General features: G+C 39.1%; 2 protein-coding genes across 2 annotated transcripts in view; one reads left to right on the forward strand and one right to left on the reverse strand.

Moving 5' to 3' along the window:
- dnajb11 (DnaJ heat shock protein family (Hsp40) member B11) overlaps positions 1 to 15,559 on the reverse strand; it is a 34,515-nt gene extending 18,956 nt beyond the window's left edge. Inside the window, exons 1-4 of the mRNA XM_043692980.2 lie at positions 15,336 to 15,559; positions 14,922 to 15,078; positions 7,522 to 7,619; positions 6,837 to 6,969 (exon numbers count right to left, since the gene is read on the reverse strand). Coding sequence (XP_043548915.1) covers positions 6,837 to 6,969; positions 7,522 to 7,619; positions 14,922 to 15,078; positions 15,336 to 15,400 — 453 coding nt within the window. The 5' untranslated portion in view covers positions 15,401 to 15,559. The remainder of the gene's footprint in view (positions 1 to 6,836; positions 6,970 to 7,521; positions 7,620 to 14,921; positions 15,079 to 15,335) is intronic.
- tbccd1 (TBCC domain containing 1) overlaps positions 1 to 15,799 on the forward strand; it is a 77,127-nt gene that overhangs the window by 22,181 nt on the left and 39,147 nt on the right. The gene's annotated exons all lie outside the window — the stretch shown is intronic.

Raw genomic sequence — 15,799 nt, forward strand, 5'->3', positions numbered from 1 at the left:
CTTTCCACATTTACCTTGTCTAGGCCAGCCAGGATCCAAGAAATGTGAGGTGAGATTTTATAAGTCTGATGAAAACAAGTTCAGGCTTTCCTCATAAGACAAGCCACTCATCCCAGATATCAATCCAGTAAATCTCCTGTGAACTGCCTCTAAAGCATTTACATAGTTTCTTAGATAAGGAGACAGTTCTGCAAACGGCATTCAAGATATGTCCTCATCAATTTCTTGTATAACTAAAGCATATCCTTCTTCCTTTATATCCAATGCCTCTCATAATGAAGGATAGCATCCCATGAGCCTTCTTAATCATTTTCTTTACCTGCATACAACATTCCCTGTAAGCTGTGCATCTGCTTGAATGATCCATGCATACCAATGTACAGACGCACTGACTTCCAGTTCTAGAAGCTGCTGCCAATCATTGACCATGGAAATGCACAGAGTGGCAGCTAAATTCAAGGGACCATAGCCTGCACACTAACTTTTTGTGATTCATGCATTAAAATGAGTCTGTCTACACCTCTGAATTGTGCAGTTCTTCTCAATTTCAATAATGCTCTGATTTTTATGGTTCCTGCCAACGGAACAATTTTACATTTTCCAACATTATATTCCATCTGCTAGATTTTTGCCCATTCAATCAACATCCAACTGTATTCCCACATCATCTTTACAACATATTTTACTACCATTGTCACATGCACTTTCGCTTTTATCATTTTTATTGCAAATTGGTTTTCTCTTAAAAGTACATCAGTATGTATTTTGCAGATAATGAAGTCAACTGCTTCTTCTCTCATTGACCCAATGGATAAGTGAACTATAATTTAGCCAGACTGACCAGGAAAGTTACATCTGTCAATTTAGCTACATCCAGTCAGTGAAAGTTGGGCAGGAGTACAATTGACCTCTCGTCCCCCACAATTATCTCTTGGAATGGGTAGCAGAAGAGTAGGAAATAGAAGTGATAGTGAGAACCTAAACTATTGCCTTCCAGAACAACTGCTGGATTACAATCTTTCAAATATTTTCTGATCCAAGATGTTACAGCAAACCTATGAAGCTGGTGGGTCCTGAATCCATGCCTCCTGGTTCAGGAGGACAGCATGGAAACAGACCCTTCAGTCTAACAAGTCCACAGCAACCATGTTCCCAAACTAAACTAGTCCTTCTGCCTGTCTTTGGCTCATATCCCTCCAAACATTTCCTATTCATGTATTTATCCAAATGTCTTTTAAATGTTCCAACTGTACCTACATTACCACTTCCTTTGGCAGTTCATTCCACACATTAATTACTATGTAATATATAAAAAAATTGCCCCTCATCTCCTTTTTTAATCTTCCTCCACTCATCTTAAAAATATGCACCCTAGTTTTGAACTTCCTAACTGTAAGGAAAAGACTTTTGCTATTCATCTTATCTACACTGTTCATTATTTTATAAACCTTTTGGGGGAAGAAAAAATGTGATTAAAATTTTTTTTAAAGGCTTATACTATTTAGGAAAAACACTTTTTTTTATAAATTTAGTAACTATAAAGATATAATTCCTCATATCCGAGAAAACACTTGTTAAATTTTCACTGAAATTCGCAAGAGTGATGAGTGATGAATGATAATTCACAATAGTGGTACAAAAATACAGAATATGTTCCAGTTTGCAGTTAACTTAATTACATATTTGCCTTTGTATGTTCCTAATTTATATTGTGAAGCATGTCTATCAAGTTACAGTACAAAACAGGCTGAGTGTCCCAACAGAAAACGTAGACTAATAGTGTACAATAATATTTTGTTCCAAGTCAAAATCATTTATGCTCAAATTAATTTCATGATCAAATAATTACTTTGTTCAAACCTGCTAAAGTATTAGTGACATTAATGTCAAGATGTAATTTTGCAACCTAATAGTAGTTCACAGGTGCAACAATAATTTCCACTCAATTATGTCTCCCACAGCAATACTTTAAGGATACATGTAGTGACATTTTGTTCTTTTGATTAAATGTATTTTAAGAGGAAGTAGCAGAAAATGCTGGAAGTATTGAGCAGCTCTGGCCATATCAGTGGAGACAGAAACCAAGCTAGCATTTCAACAGAAAGGCAAACTCTTATTCATTGAGTAACCATGGTAGAGACAAGACTATGTTCATGCCTTTCACACTCTACTCCATTCTAATGAAGGAATACATAATGATATAAATTGTTTTACTTTAAACAGTTTTATCTCTATTTTTTGAAACATCTATAGAATTTTAAAAATTATTTTTAAATGAGGAATTGAAGATTAGGTATCACTTAAATAGGGCTAGCAATAATCTAAACACCCATTTTAGTCACTTTTCAATAGAAAGTAATTAGTCCTACATAGTTTTTATTAGGTTTTACTTGATGTCTGGATTAGTCTGCTCTGTCAACAGTTTTAAATAAAGTAGATAAATTCATTATTTTCAATTTAAACCAATGGGGCCCTCTCAAAAGGTCACTGTTAATATTTTAAAATTAACCCTGACATGAATACATAGAAATAGCACCATTATTCTCAGTTCAATATTCAAGTTTAGAGTCAAATGTTCAATTTGTGTTGGTTTGTACATTTTGACACTGACTCCACACAACTACAAGATTAATTTATCAACACACATGAACGAGGAAGGAAGGAAGGAAGGATAGGCCACTTGGCCCTTCAATCCAGCTCTGCTATTCAATAAAGGAATGGTGAACAGATTTTAACCTCAACTCTACATTCCTGCATATCTCCAATAATCTTTCCTCCCCTCAGTAATCAAGAATTTACCTCTGCCTTAAAAATATTTAAAAGTTCTGCACCCAATGCCTTTTGAGTAAGGGAATTTCAAAGACTCTTAACTCTCAGAAAAAAAGTTTCATCCTCTGTTTTAAATAGGCATCATTTTTAAACTATAACCCCTAGCTCTAGATTCTCACACAAGAGAAAATTTCCTTTTCGTATCCACCTGCTCAGGTCCCCCCCAGAATTTTATGTATCTCAAGTAAATCACATGACTTTTCTAAACTCCACAGGATACAGGCCTAGCCTATCCAGCCTTTAAGGCAATCCACTCATTCCAAATGTTAGTTGAGCAAAGCTTCTCAACTTTTTTCAAAGCATTAACATCCTTCCATAAGTACGGTAACCAGTACCATACACAGCACTCCAGATGCAGTCTCACCAATGCTCCATATAACTGAAACAAAACCTCCTTACTCTTGCATTTAATTTCCCTTGCAATAAAACAAAGTATTGTATTAGCTTTCCTGGTACTTGCATACTAACCTTCTGGAATTCATGCACCAAGACACCCTCTGCATCTCAGAGCTCTTCAGCCTCACCATTTAGATAATGCTTTTTTATTCTTTCCGTCAAAAATGGACAATTTCATATTTTTACCACATTAGGCTTCATTTGCAAAATATTTTTGTACTCATTTAGCTTATCTTATATCCCTTCTTGGCTCCTTATGTCTTCTTCACAACTCAAATTGCTGCCTATCTTTGTGTCAACAGACAATTTAGCTACCTACCTTCAATCCCTTCATCCAAACCATTTATATAAATTGTAAAGAGTTGAGGCTCCAGCACACACCCTGTGGCACTTCACTGGTGACATCCTACCAGGCAGGAAAAGACCAGTTTATTCCTACTGCCTGCCTCTTATTAACAAACGGATCTTCTATACACACCAATGTTACTACCAACACTGTGAACATTTGTTTTCCATAATAATATTTGATGTGGCACCTTATCAAATGCATTCTGGAAATAAAAATACAATACATCTGCTGGCACCCCTTTACCCCTTTATCTACAGCACAAGTTACTCCTTCATTTTTGTATTTTCTAATCAACCTGTCCAGAGCTATTATTACACACCTCGGAAGCAGATGGGCCTTGAACCTAAACCTCCTGCTTAGCAGTAGGAACACTACCATTGTACCATAAGACCACCAATAAATTAGTTGTTAAATATGATTTCCCTATCACAAAACCATATTGATTATACCTTGAGCTTATCCAAGTGTCTATTTTAACATCTTTAATAATAATTTCTGACATCTTTCTCTACAACAGATAAAAGCTAACTCATTTGTAGTTTTCTGGTTTCTGCATCCATCCCTTTTTGACGAAAGGGAGTTACATTAGCTAATTTCCAATCTATCATTGGATAGAATGAGTTTTGGAAAATTAAAACCAATGCATCAACTATTTCAGTGGTTACTTCTTTTAAGACCGTAGGCTGAAATCCATAAAGACCTGGGAATTTATTAACTTGGAGTTCAAACTTTTTACTCAGTACTCCTTCTCTGGTAGTCATTGTAATTTTCTGGAATTCCTTTGTTCTTTCCAACTCCCGATTTACAGCTGTTTTCGGGATGCTATTTGTACCCTCGAATGAAGACCAATGCAAAATACATGTTCAGTTTGTCTGCCATCCCTTTATTCTGTATTACTAATTGCTCAGATCCATTTCTATAGGACCAATATTTACTCTGTAAACTTCTTTGAATATCTGATAACTTTCCTATCTGTTGATATAATTTTGGCTGACTTTCTCTTATACTACTTTTTCTCTCCTTAAACTTTTAGTAATTTTTTTGTTTTCAAAATGCTAATTTTTTGACCTGTCACTTATCGCTGTGCAATTATATTTTTTTTACTTCAATGTTATCTTCAATTACTTACGGATGGTGGGTCAATCCCTTTTGGAATGCACCTACTCTGCACTTTCTAGAATATCCCCATAACTTTTTTGCCACTGCATCTCTAATGACCTATCCCTTAATCTAAATTGTCAGTTCACTTTCAGTAATTCTGCTTTCGTGGATTCATTGTTACCCTTGTTTAAATTCCTGGACCGACACTTCTTTCCCCTATACTGCCTATAAAATTCAGCCATATTATGGTCACTGTTACCCAGGGGTGCTTTCACTAAGAGGTCAGTAATTAATCCAATCTCTGATCAAAACCAGATCTCATATAGCCTGCTCTCTGGTTGGTGCCATAACAATGCTAGTCTAAAAAAACTGTCTAGAAAACATACACTCAACGAATTCCTCCTCTGGACTACTTTCTCCTTATCTGATTTTTCCAGTCTACATGTAGGTAGAAATCGGTGTCTTTTAACAAGCTCCCATTGTTTCTTCCTTGATATCTTGTGCTACCATGTGCTTTTAGGGAGCCTGTATACAATACCCACACGTGACCTCTTGCCTTGATCATTCCTTATCTCCACCCAAATTGTTTCGATAACCTAAATTCAGGAAACCAGGCTATCCTTCTGTATTGTGCTAATATCATCTTTAATTAACAGAGCCACCACCACCCTTTCCTACCTTTTCTAAAAACGTACCATAGTCAATATTCATGACCCAATTTAAGTCATACTACAGCCATATGTCAGTTATGGCCACTAGGTTATAATTATTTATCTCAATTCAATTTGAGTTAAATCTATTTGAGTTCATCTATTTTGTTTTGAATACTATGTGCATTCAAATGCAGTGCCTTCAGTTTTGTTTTCTTATTTTTATAATCTCATGTTGTATTTGTTTCTTTACTCTTCAATCTGCATTCTCTATCGTTTCCTGTCATCGTTTGTTTGTTATTTCCCACATTAATTCCTTCCTCGGTTGCATCTTCCCCACTCGGATTCACCACAACTTCCCACAATTAGGATCTTGCGCCCACCATTTAGTTTAAAACCCTACATCCCTAATTGTGTGGTTTTGAAGACCGCCAGTCCCAGGACAATTCAGATGTAGACAATCCACTGGTACAAATCCCACTTTGTCCAGCATTGGTGCCAGTACCCCATGATCCAGAACCTACTTCTCCCACACCAGTTTTTCAGCCATTCATTCATCTCTTTAACGTTGTGTACCCTAATGCAGAGATTACCACCTTTGAGATTCTGCTTCTTAAATGGTGCTCCCATAGCTGGCTATGCAGAGCTTCCTTCCTAATTCTACCAACGTTACTAGTGTCTACATGGACCATGACATCCGAACCTCCACCCCCCTCTCCCCCGATCCCGCACCATTGCAAGTTCTTCTGTAGCCCAGAACAGACATCTTGACTCGTGACCTTTGCTTCAGAGAACACTGTCAATTCCACTGACTATTCTGTCCTCTATGACTATATTCCTTTTGCCTCCTCCACTTGAATGGCTTCCAGTACTATGGTGCCATGGTCATTTCACTCATCCATCCGACAGCCCCCACTCTCACCCAAACAAGAGAACCTTAGACCAGTTGGATAATCACACAGGCTGACACTCCTGCACTCCAGGTCCCTTTATCTGCAAATAAGCATTGTAGCAGAAAGTCTGCGAAACAATGGCACTTCAGAAGTCTGAATACTGCGTAACTAAACGTGTAATATTAAAACAATGGCAGCTCAACTTTCACAGCTGATTTCAAGTTAACTTAATAAAATATGCCAATCTTGTGGTCATTTCAATATAATACCTTGATGATTCTGTCATTCTACTATTGTTAATTTTAATATGGCCAGTACTCATAATCCATTCCTTACACAAAGCAGTCACATGGAGATCAAAGATCATTGATCTTTGTTCTTAATTTATTTTAGAGAAAGAATTTATAAAACATCGTCTTCTAAATTAACAGTTGAGCTTTTGCACCAGATAGAATAAACATGCTACCAGAAGTGACATGACCACGTTGATACATGGATTAGAACAAAGTGTTCTAAGGTAATCAACAAACAAAAAATATCAAAAAATATTTAGACAGATACAGAAGTGCACAAGTAGTGTAAGTACAAGGCAATATTTCTGTTTTGATTAATACTTACTTCCACAAAGTTTCCGGAATACACTTCTTCAAGTGTAACTTCAAGGTCCACAATAATGTCACTTCCTCGAGGAATGTTCCGGTCTTGATGCCGTGGGCCGCCTCCAAACATAAAACCAAAATCTCCAAAGAAGCTGCATGAAAAACAATGATTTGATAAGATCAAGCAACAGCAATATGCAAAAGTAAAATATATTTGAGATTTATTTTAAATACTCAAACTTATCACATTTACAGGCATAGCATCAAACTTATCACATTTACAGGCATAGCAGTCTCTCCAGAAAGAATATAGGTGAAGTTATCATTTCTGATCCATTAAGACCAAGGAGTTTCCAAGTTCAATGCTTCAACGTTGCTAAATTATTTGATGTTAACTAGAAGGGTAGGGATGCTGCACAAACATCCATTGTGCTGCTAGATGAAGACAGTGAAGGGGGAAAAATTCTGTTATTCTCATTTGATAGAGACACAATAACCCCTAGTTTAAACATTAGCTCTGTATTTTAACTTTGTATTCTGACAAAGTAAAACATGTTTCCTTGGCAAGTGAAAATAAATTCTTCGGAATACCAGAGAAGTTTACATTTATCAGAGTAGAGTGCAGAACTGGTCACAAACAATTGATATAAATATTAAAATTTATCTAAAAATGTACTAAGTTAGATGCTCAGCCATCTACTTACTGTGAAAATATGTCATCATGGGAACCTTGACGACCTTCCTTTAAACCCTCTTCACCATACATGTCATATTGTTTCCTCTTCTCTTCATCAGACAAAACCTAACAAAATATAATTCAGAGTGCTCATTAAATTAATCAATCATTTAGTCCAAGAGACCTTCAAGTAGTTTAGTCACAAGACTACACAATCATACATGACACTTTCTTCCAAAATGAACATTCCATTCAGCACTACCCAAAACCATAGAACCAAACTCTGGAAAAAGTCAAGATCACGTTTAAATAGGCTTCAAATCAAAAGTAGATAGACTTGTGACATCCCATTTTTATATGACAGATCAGGTTACAGAAAATTAGTTTTCAAACTTTTGCACTGCAATTGCACAAGTCCAGGATTAAAAAGGAAGTCTTGTTTTCAATAGCACCTTTCACAACCATTAGATCTCTGCAAGCAGTTTACAACTCATGTAGTACTTTGGAAGTGTAGTCACTCTTGTAGGAAACGTGGCAACCAACTTGAATCACAGAACCCCTACAGTGTGGAAACAGGCCGTTTGGCCCATCAAGTCCACACTGACCTTCCAAAGAGTAACCCACCCAGACCCATTCCCCTTTCCTGTGACTTTACATTTACCCCGACCAATATACCTAACCTATACATCCCTGAACACTATGGGCAATTTAGCATGGCCAATTCAACAAAAATGCATATCTTTGGATTGTGGGAGGAAACCAGAACAAACCCACGCAAACATGGGGAGTACATGCAAATTCCAAACAGTTGCCTGAGGGCGGAATTGAACCTGGGTTTCTGGTGCTGTGAGGTAGCAGAGCTAGCCACTGACCCACCGTGCCGCTCCAGCAAAACTCCCACAAACAGGACCATGACAATAATAAAAACTCTGATCTGTCTGTCTATTAATTGACAGATAAATATCACCAAAGACACTGGATACAACTTCCTTGTTCTTCTTGAAATTAGTGTTGTAAGATCATCCAAGGAAGCGAGGTTGGTTTATTGTCTCATCTAAAAGACAGCATCTCTGATCAATGCAGCACTCTCAGTAAAGACCTGGAGTGAGCATAGACTTGTTTTCTCTGCTCAGGCACTGGGATAGAACTTTAATCTGGGATCTTGTGGATTCATAGGTGAGAATGCCACCTACTAAGCCATCGTTGATACAGTGCAATCTGGACTTTACAAACACAACCTAGACTAGATTTTAGTCAAATCTGAGGCATTTAATTTTACAATTACCTTCCCACAACATTTACACTCCTCTGCCCAAAAGAGACAGATGGACTTTTAAAAAGTGAACATAACTTTTCCTATATTGTATATCATCAAGAAATTTTCCAGAGGTTCCACATGGTAGACCAGTTAATAAGGTTAGATCACATAGGATCCAGGGGAAGTTAACCATTGGATACCAATTGACTTGAAGGTAGGAGACAGAGGGTGGTGGTACAGGATTGCTTTTTGGACTGGAGGCCTTTGACCAGTGGTGTGCCCCAAGGATCAGTGCTGAGTCTAGTTTTTTGTCAATTATATAATTGGTTTGGATGTGAATATAGGAGGCATGTTTAGTAAGTTTGCAGATGACATGAAAATTGTCAGTGTAGTGTACAGTGAAAAAAGATCTCAAAGGACAACAGGACCTTGATCAGACAGGTCAGTAGGCTGAGGAGTGGCAGATAGATCTAAATTTAGATAAATGAGAGATGTTTCATTATCATAAGGCAAACCAAGGCAGGATGGTTGATGGTAGGGCCATTGGGGAGTGTTGCCAAACAAAGAGACCTGGGGTGCAGGTGCATAGTTCCTTAAAAGTGACGTTGCAGGTAGACATGGTGGTGAAGACGGCATTTAGCACACTTACCTTCATTGGTCAGAGCGTCGAGTATAGGAGTTGGGACATCATGTTGCGGCCATATAGGACATTGGTGTGGCCACTTTTAGAATATGGAGTTCAGTTCCAGTCACCCTGCTATAGGAAGGATGTTGGTAAACTTGAGTGGGTGTAGAAAAGATCTACAACAATGTTGCCGGAATTGAAGGATTTGAGCCATAGGGAAAGGCTGACTTTTTTCCCTGAAATGTCAGAGGCTGAGGGGTAACCTTATAGAGGCTTATAAAATCAAGAGGGGCACGGATAGGGTGAACAGGTAAGGTCCTTTCCACAGGGTGGGGAATCCAAAACTAGAAGACATAGGTTAAAGGTGAGAGGGGAAGGATTTAAAAGGAACCAAAAGGGATATCTTTTTCAGGTAGAGAGTGGTTTGTGCATGGAATGATCTGCGGGGGGAGTGGTGGAGGCTGGTACAATCACAATATTTAAAAGGCATCTGGATGGGTATATGAATAGGAAAAGTTGAGAGGAATATGGCCCAAATGCTGGCAAATGGGGACTAGGTCAGATTGGGGTGTTTGGTTGGCACATAAATTGGACCGAAGGGTCTGTTTCCATGCTGTATGACTCTATGGGCTTTGTTGGAGACATGATGATCATAAAACGACAACTGTACCAATTAAAGTCGTTTATGATTGGGTGTGGCAAGAGGAAGAAAACTTTAACTTTTCTCGGGGGTGAAACAGCACGTCAGATCAAATAACAAGATTTAAGATTATTCTTGCCATTTCAATTTGGAGTTTGAAATGGAGGCTGTACCTTCAAATTAACATTAGATCATGCTCCTAATAAGCACACAAAATGTTGCTAATGGATATTCTAGTTGGCCATTTTTCAAATTCTATTGAAGGTATTAATTAGCAAAAGCTCAAATGATACATATTCAAGTTATATATGTGAATGAGCTACAAACATGTTTTGAATTCTCATTCATTCCTCTGGTTTCAGTCTTTCCATGGGATATGCCAAATTCAGACAAGGTGATCGGTAATACTATTATGCAAGCATGTTTGCTTTCAGATAAGTTCAATTTTGTATTTAAATTTCGACCTCAAGGGCAAGGTGCTAGTTTTAAAAATACTCCCCAAATATGCAAACTAAACTGTAGCAAAAAGTGGAAAACGATAACTTTTTAAAAAAAAGTTGCTGGCCTGAGTTCAATAAAAAGTTGTTCTCTATTTCAGCACATGATGTGATCCATTTTGTAGATGTTAAGATACATAAAGTTAGAAAAGGTACAATGTAATTAGATTTTGTTTTCACAATACAAGTTTCCTTCACATACACCCTTCAAGGGAACCCTTGAGGGACGATTAATACGTGATGCGTGCACAAACATTATATAAAGTTTCTCTGCGTTGAGGCAGCTTAGAGATAACCTGAAGAGAAACAGTTTGGACCAAAATCGATCCAGACTCAATAGCCCAATATTTAAAATCAGGAACATTCAATATGATCAGGTTAGTTTCAGACTGAGTCACTAATGAAAGTTGACAGGTTAGGCTTGTCACTGGTTCTGGAATCCTTACTACCCAACTCCAGATAAGCCTACAAATTAATGCCACAATCCGTAGGGTTTGCCTAACTGAACAGATTGCAGAAAGCTTAAAAGAAAACAAAGAAAAGCTGAAAATACCATCTACAGGTATAACCACTGCCACTAAGAAAAGTCACTGAAGTCAGCTCTTTGTAGTTTAAGATTATTTTTAAAAATGAGAAGAGAGAAAGCATAAAAAAGTGGGTCATTGAAATACTTTGTTGCAGAATACATTATAATGAATAACAGCTGATAAAGCAGGCATTAGGAAATTCGAAAAGACATATACAAGAAACAAAAGAAAACATGAATAATTAAAAGTTAAAGGAATCATGAAAAATAGCAAGGTCAAGCAGGTTCCTGGGAGGATACGAGAGGAAAATAATAAGATCGCAGACACCAAGGTGGACAAATCCCTCCCTAAATATCAACTTGCTCCTTCCCCCAGTCCTGGAAATGTCAGCACGCCCATTGCACAGGTACCTTATGGCAGCCACAGTTAAAATTGTGAAACATTAGGTCAGTGTAAAAGCCAGAGGGCTGCAAAGTGTCAGGCATAGCAATTACATGCGAGTCAATTTAACTTCTGCGCAGGGGAAACTTTGAAGAGATAATTCTGCACAAAATTAATGGTCACATAAGCATATACAGGTTAATCAAGAAAATCCAAAGTGGATTTGTTAAATGCAAATCATGTTTATCCAACTTGAGATGGTAACAGAGTGATCGTGAGGATAATGCTGTTTTTATGGTGTAAATCAGCTTCTAAAATGCATTTGTAAAAATGCCACACATTCACTTATGATCAAAGTTAGAACTTGTGGATTGAAAGGGTTAATAGCAACATGGATCTAAAATTGGCCGAGTGACAAGAAACAAAGATGAATGGTTGTTTTCAGATAGGAGGATGATTTATGATAGATTTCCATAGGAATTTATGTTAGGACCCCTACTGTGCCTGACAAATTAGTAACCTATATAGGTAAAATTTCCAAATCTGCAGATGACACAAAGCTTGAAACATTGTGAACAATTAAAATGATGGTTTGGACAGCAAGGTTGTAGGCATGGTGAAATGGACAGACAAGATGAACTGTAATGCAGAAATGAGTGAAATTATGAATTAGCATGAAACAATTTAAAAAAAAAGATAATTTAAAAAGGAGAGCAGGAGCAGAGGGACCAAGTCTATACAGTCAGTTCTGCATAGACTTGACTATATAGAAGTTGCATTCTTGTGCAACCCCATGATAATCCATTACAGCCAACACGTTTTAAAAATTTCACCCCAAATTTGGGGTAGAAAGTGACCCCAAATTGTCAATTGCATTACAGCAAATGTGTGTTGGTGAAATGTGTTGTAACAGAACAACCTGTCCACAGAAAATTCCTAAAAGGTGGCAAGACACATCAAGTGAGCAATGAATAAAGTATGTGGCATCCTAGGCTTTTGTTTAAAAAAAGGGGTGTAAAGTCTAAAAGCAACATATTTGTTAAACCTCTACAAAACATTGACTCAACCTCACCTGGAGTGTTGCATACATTTCTGGACACCACATTTTAGGATGAGAGGATGCAGAAAGAATGGTTCCAGAGCTGGGAACCTTCAGTTACATAAAGACTAGAGAGGATGGGATTCTGTCCTTGAAGAGAAAATTAATAGAAGTATTCAAAATTTCAGGCTGCAGATAGGGACAAGTCATCCACAATGGTGCAATGATCAAGAACCAAAAAGAGAAAGATTTAAGATATTCAGCAACAGAAGCAATGGCGACATAAAGAGAAACTTCTGCATGCAGTGAATGATCAGGATCTGGTATGCACTGCTGAAAATTGCAGTGTAAACAGGGTCAATTTAGATTGATCCAGTTTCCTCTTGACATTATCTAAAAAAGAAAACCTTGCAGGGCTACACAGAAAACACACGAGTAATGGCTCTAGATGAAATGCTCCTTTGGAGGACCACTAGACATGACAGATCAAATTACCTCTTTCTATGCTATAACCATTCCATAATTCTAGAAAGAAAGTTCAGATTCAGTGTCTTGAGCTTAATTTCAAACAAAACAGAGCCAAAGACAAATGTCAAATGGTGGGCGGCACGGTGGTGTGGTGTAAAATTATGTCCCAATACATGTGTGAATCATAATGTAACACATGTATTGGGCCAAGCAGTGGAATGTGGTGAAACGGTTAAAAATTATGTCCCAATACATGTGTGAATCTAACCGGAATGGAGGTGTTGCTTAGTCCCGTGTGAATCTTATTACACACCTCCCCGTGTGAATCTTCTTATCTGTATGTAACCAGAATGGAATGTGTTTTTTAGCCTTGCTCTGCTGTTCACATGAATGTTTATATCTGGAAAAGAGTATATCAGCTGGAAAAGTCTCCAGTTCGGTGAGTCTGCTCCGGGGTTACGTTTAACCGCCGAGCGTGGGTTGTTGGCAACCGCTCTACGAGAACTGACGGCTCCCAGTTCCGGTAACATGTAGAGTGAGTATAAGCCAGACCCGGGAGTCTGCTCCGGGGTTACGTTTAACCGCCGAGCGTGGGTTGTTGGCAACCGCTCTACGAGAACTGACGGCTCCCAGTTCCGGTAACATGTAGAGTGAGTATAAGCCAGACCCGGGAGTCTGCTCCGGGGTTACGTTTAACCGCCGAGCGTGGGTTGTTGGCAACCGCTCTACGAGAACTGACGGCTCCCAGTTCCGGTAACATGTAGAGTGAGTATAAGCCAGACCCGTTGTAAGTATGAGACCTGGTTGTGGCGACGCTGCGGGGAATAAAAAGCTGAAGCATATTCTAGCAGACTCGCCTCTTGGTCGTTTGTTCTGTGTCAGACTACTCTCCTACGAACCTGACCTTGAGAATTTTTTAAAACAGGTGGCACAGTGGTTAGCACTGCTGCCACACAGTGCCAGAGACCCGGGTTCAATTCCCGCCTCAGGAGACTGACTGTGTGGAGTTTGCACGTTCTCCCTGTGTCCGCGTGGGTTTTCTCCGGGTGCTCCGGTTTCCTCCCACAGTCCAAAGATGTGCAGGTCAGGTGAATTGGCTATGCTAAATTGCCCATAGTGTTAGGTAAGGGGTAAATGTAGGGGTATGGGTGGGTTGCGCTTCAGCGGGGCGGTGTGGACTTGTTGGGCCGAAGGGCCTGTTTCCACACTAAGTAATCTAATCTAATCTAATCAAACTGGGAAAATGAATTGAAACTGGGAGCTCAGGATTGCATCTTCAGACAAAGCAGAGGACTGTTAGCAAAAGTTACCTAATTGATGTTCAGTTTCCAGACTATAGAAAAGGCCCCGTCAAGGAATACAGAACTGCATTTGTTTAAGGAATATTGGGACGTCCTGTGGTCATGGTAGGCCTTTCTTCCTGAAATTGATAGAAGTTCACATAAATTGTTGTTTTACTGGTGTTGCGAAGGTCAATGGACAACCATTGCACCTAAGCTCAAGCTTCTTAAATAGGTTTAGCCAGCTAAACTCCAGCACACGCTTGGAGGCCCTAGACTATTAAAAGCACCATGAATTTACTTTCTTACCGTTCATAAATACATCTCAGTTACAAGACAGAGAAGCTAGAAAAATTGTTAAGATAAACACCTCGACAATTGTATTGTTTTAGGAAGTGCAGATATTGAACTACAAAGTGTACGAGTACTGCAAAAGTGTAACTGAAACAATATGTAAATTGAGAATCTTATAGCAGCTGCTCCAGCACACTGTTGGATTAGATTATAGTGTGACCTTTCACCCGTTCACCAACAACCAATGAGCTGAAGCCACACAGTCTCCCTGATTTGTCATCACTAGAACTCAGAAGTGAAAAAAAGTGACTGAGACTTCACAGGAAAAGGCCGAAAATGTACCTGAAGCGAACCCTCCCTCCCAGCGCTACACGGGCATTGCACACACTCACACAACCTACACTGCCCCTGCTCAGTACCTCATAAGCAGCCCCCAAATCCTGGAACTTATCCTGCGCTGCCGGGTCGTCGGGGTTTCTGTCGGGGTGTAGCTGCAATGCCAGCTTGCGGTAAGCCTTCTTGATATCCTTCACCGAGGCGCTTTTGGATACCCCCAGAATCTTGTAGAAATCCCGCCTGTCCTCAGACACACACAAAATAAAAACAAGAGATGTAAAGAAAATAACACAACTGAAATAAGACTTTACAACAGCTTCATTTACTGATGAGCAACACACTGGGCAATCCCAGCTGAGTAAGTTCCCATCCCCGGTGATCACACAGTGGGGTCAGTCTAACGCGTGAATATCTAGGATATTCATTCAGAGTAGGGAAGGAAGAGCAGCAGGAACCCGAGCTGGAGCTCTCTTTCCTCCCCCCGCCTCCCCACTTACCCTGTCAGCACCTCTCCGCTCAGACACAGCAGTACAATACACACAGAGCGCACACCCGCCGCCATGCTGCACACTTTTCCTCTTGTTCTTTTTTTTAATGTTTTGGCTCCGCTCTCCACGTTGCTCGCTACGAGCTAGTGAGCGGCAACTACCGGCAGAGGCAGCCTGGCTTCCTCATGCCTGACGCTTTCAGGAGGGAGGAGTCCAAGCCTTTTAGTCCGGCTACTAGACCTTCTCATTCGTTTGCATTCGCACCGACACACATTTTACAAGAAAGGGGTTGGACAGAGGAAGAGGAGGGCATGGGGGTGGAGCTGTGAGTGAAGGAAATTATGCATAGAATTCTAATAAGTCAAAAATGGAACTAAAAATACTCAAGTCGGGAAATCTCATTTAAATTTTCGCCTTCATTGTTTTTTTAAAATAAAATGCTTATTGGCAGTGATTTAGATGTTTTATAAGTT

The sequence above is a fragment of the Chiloscyllium plagiosum genome, unplaced genomic scaffold, assembly GCF_037043375.1.
Source record: "Chiloscyllium plagiosum isolate Xiang-an unplaced genomic scaffold, Cpla_swu_hap1 HiC_scaffold_7, whole genome shotgun sequence".
Taxonomy (NCBI): domain Eukaryota; kingdom Metazoa; phylum Chordata; class Chondrichthyes; order Orectolobiformes; family Hemiscylliidae; genus Chiloscyllium; species Chiloscyllium plagiosum.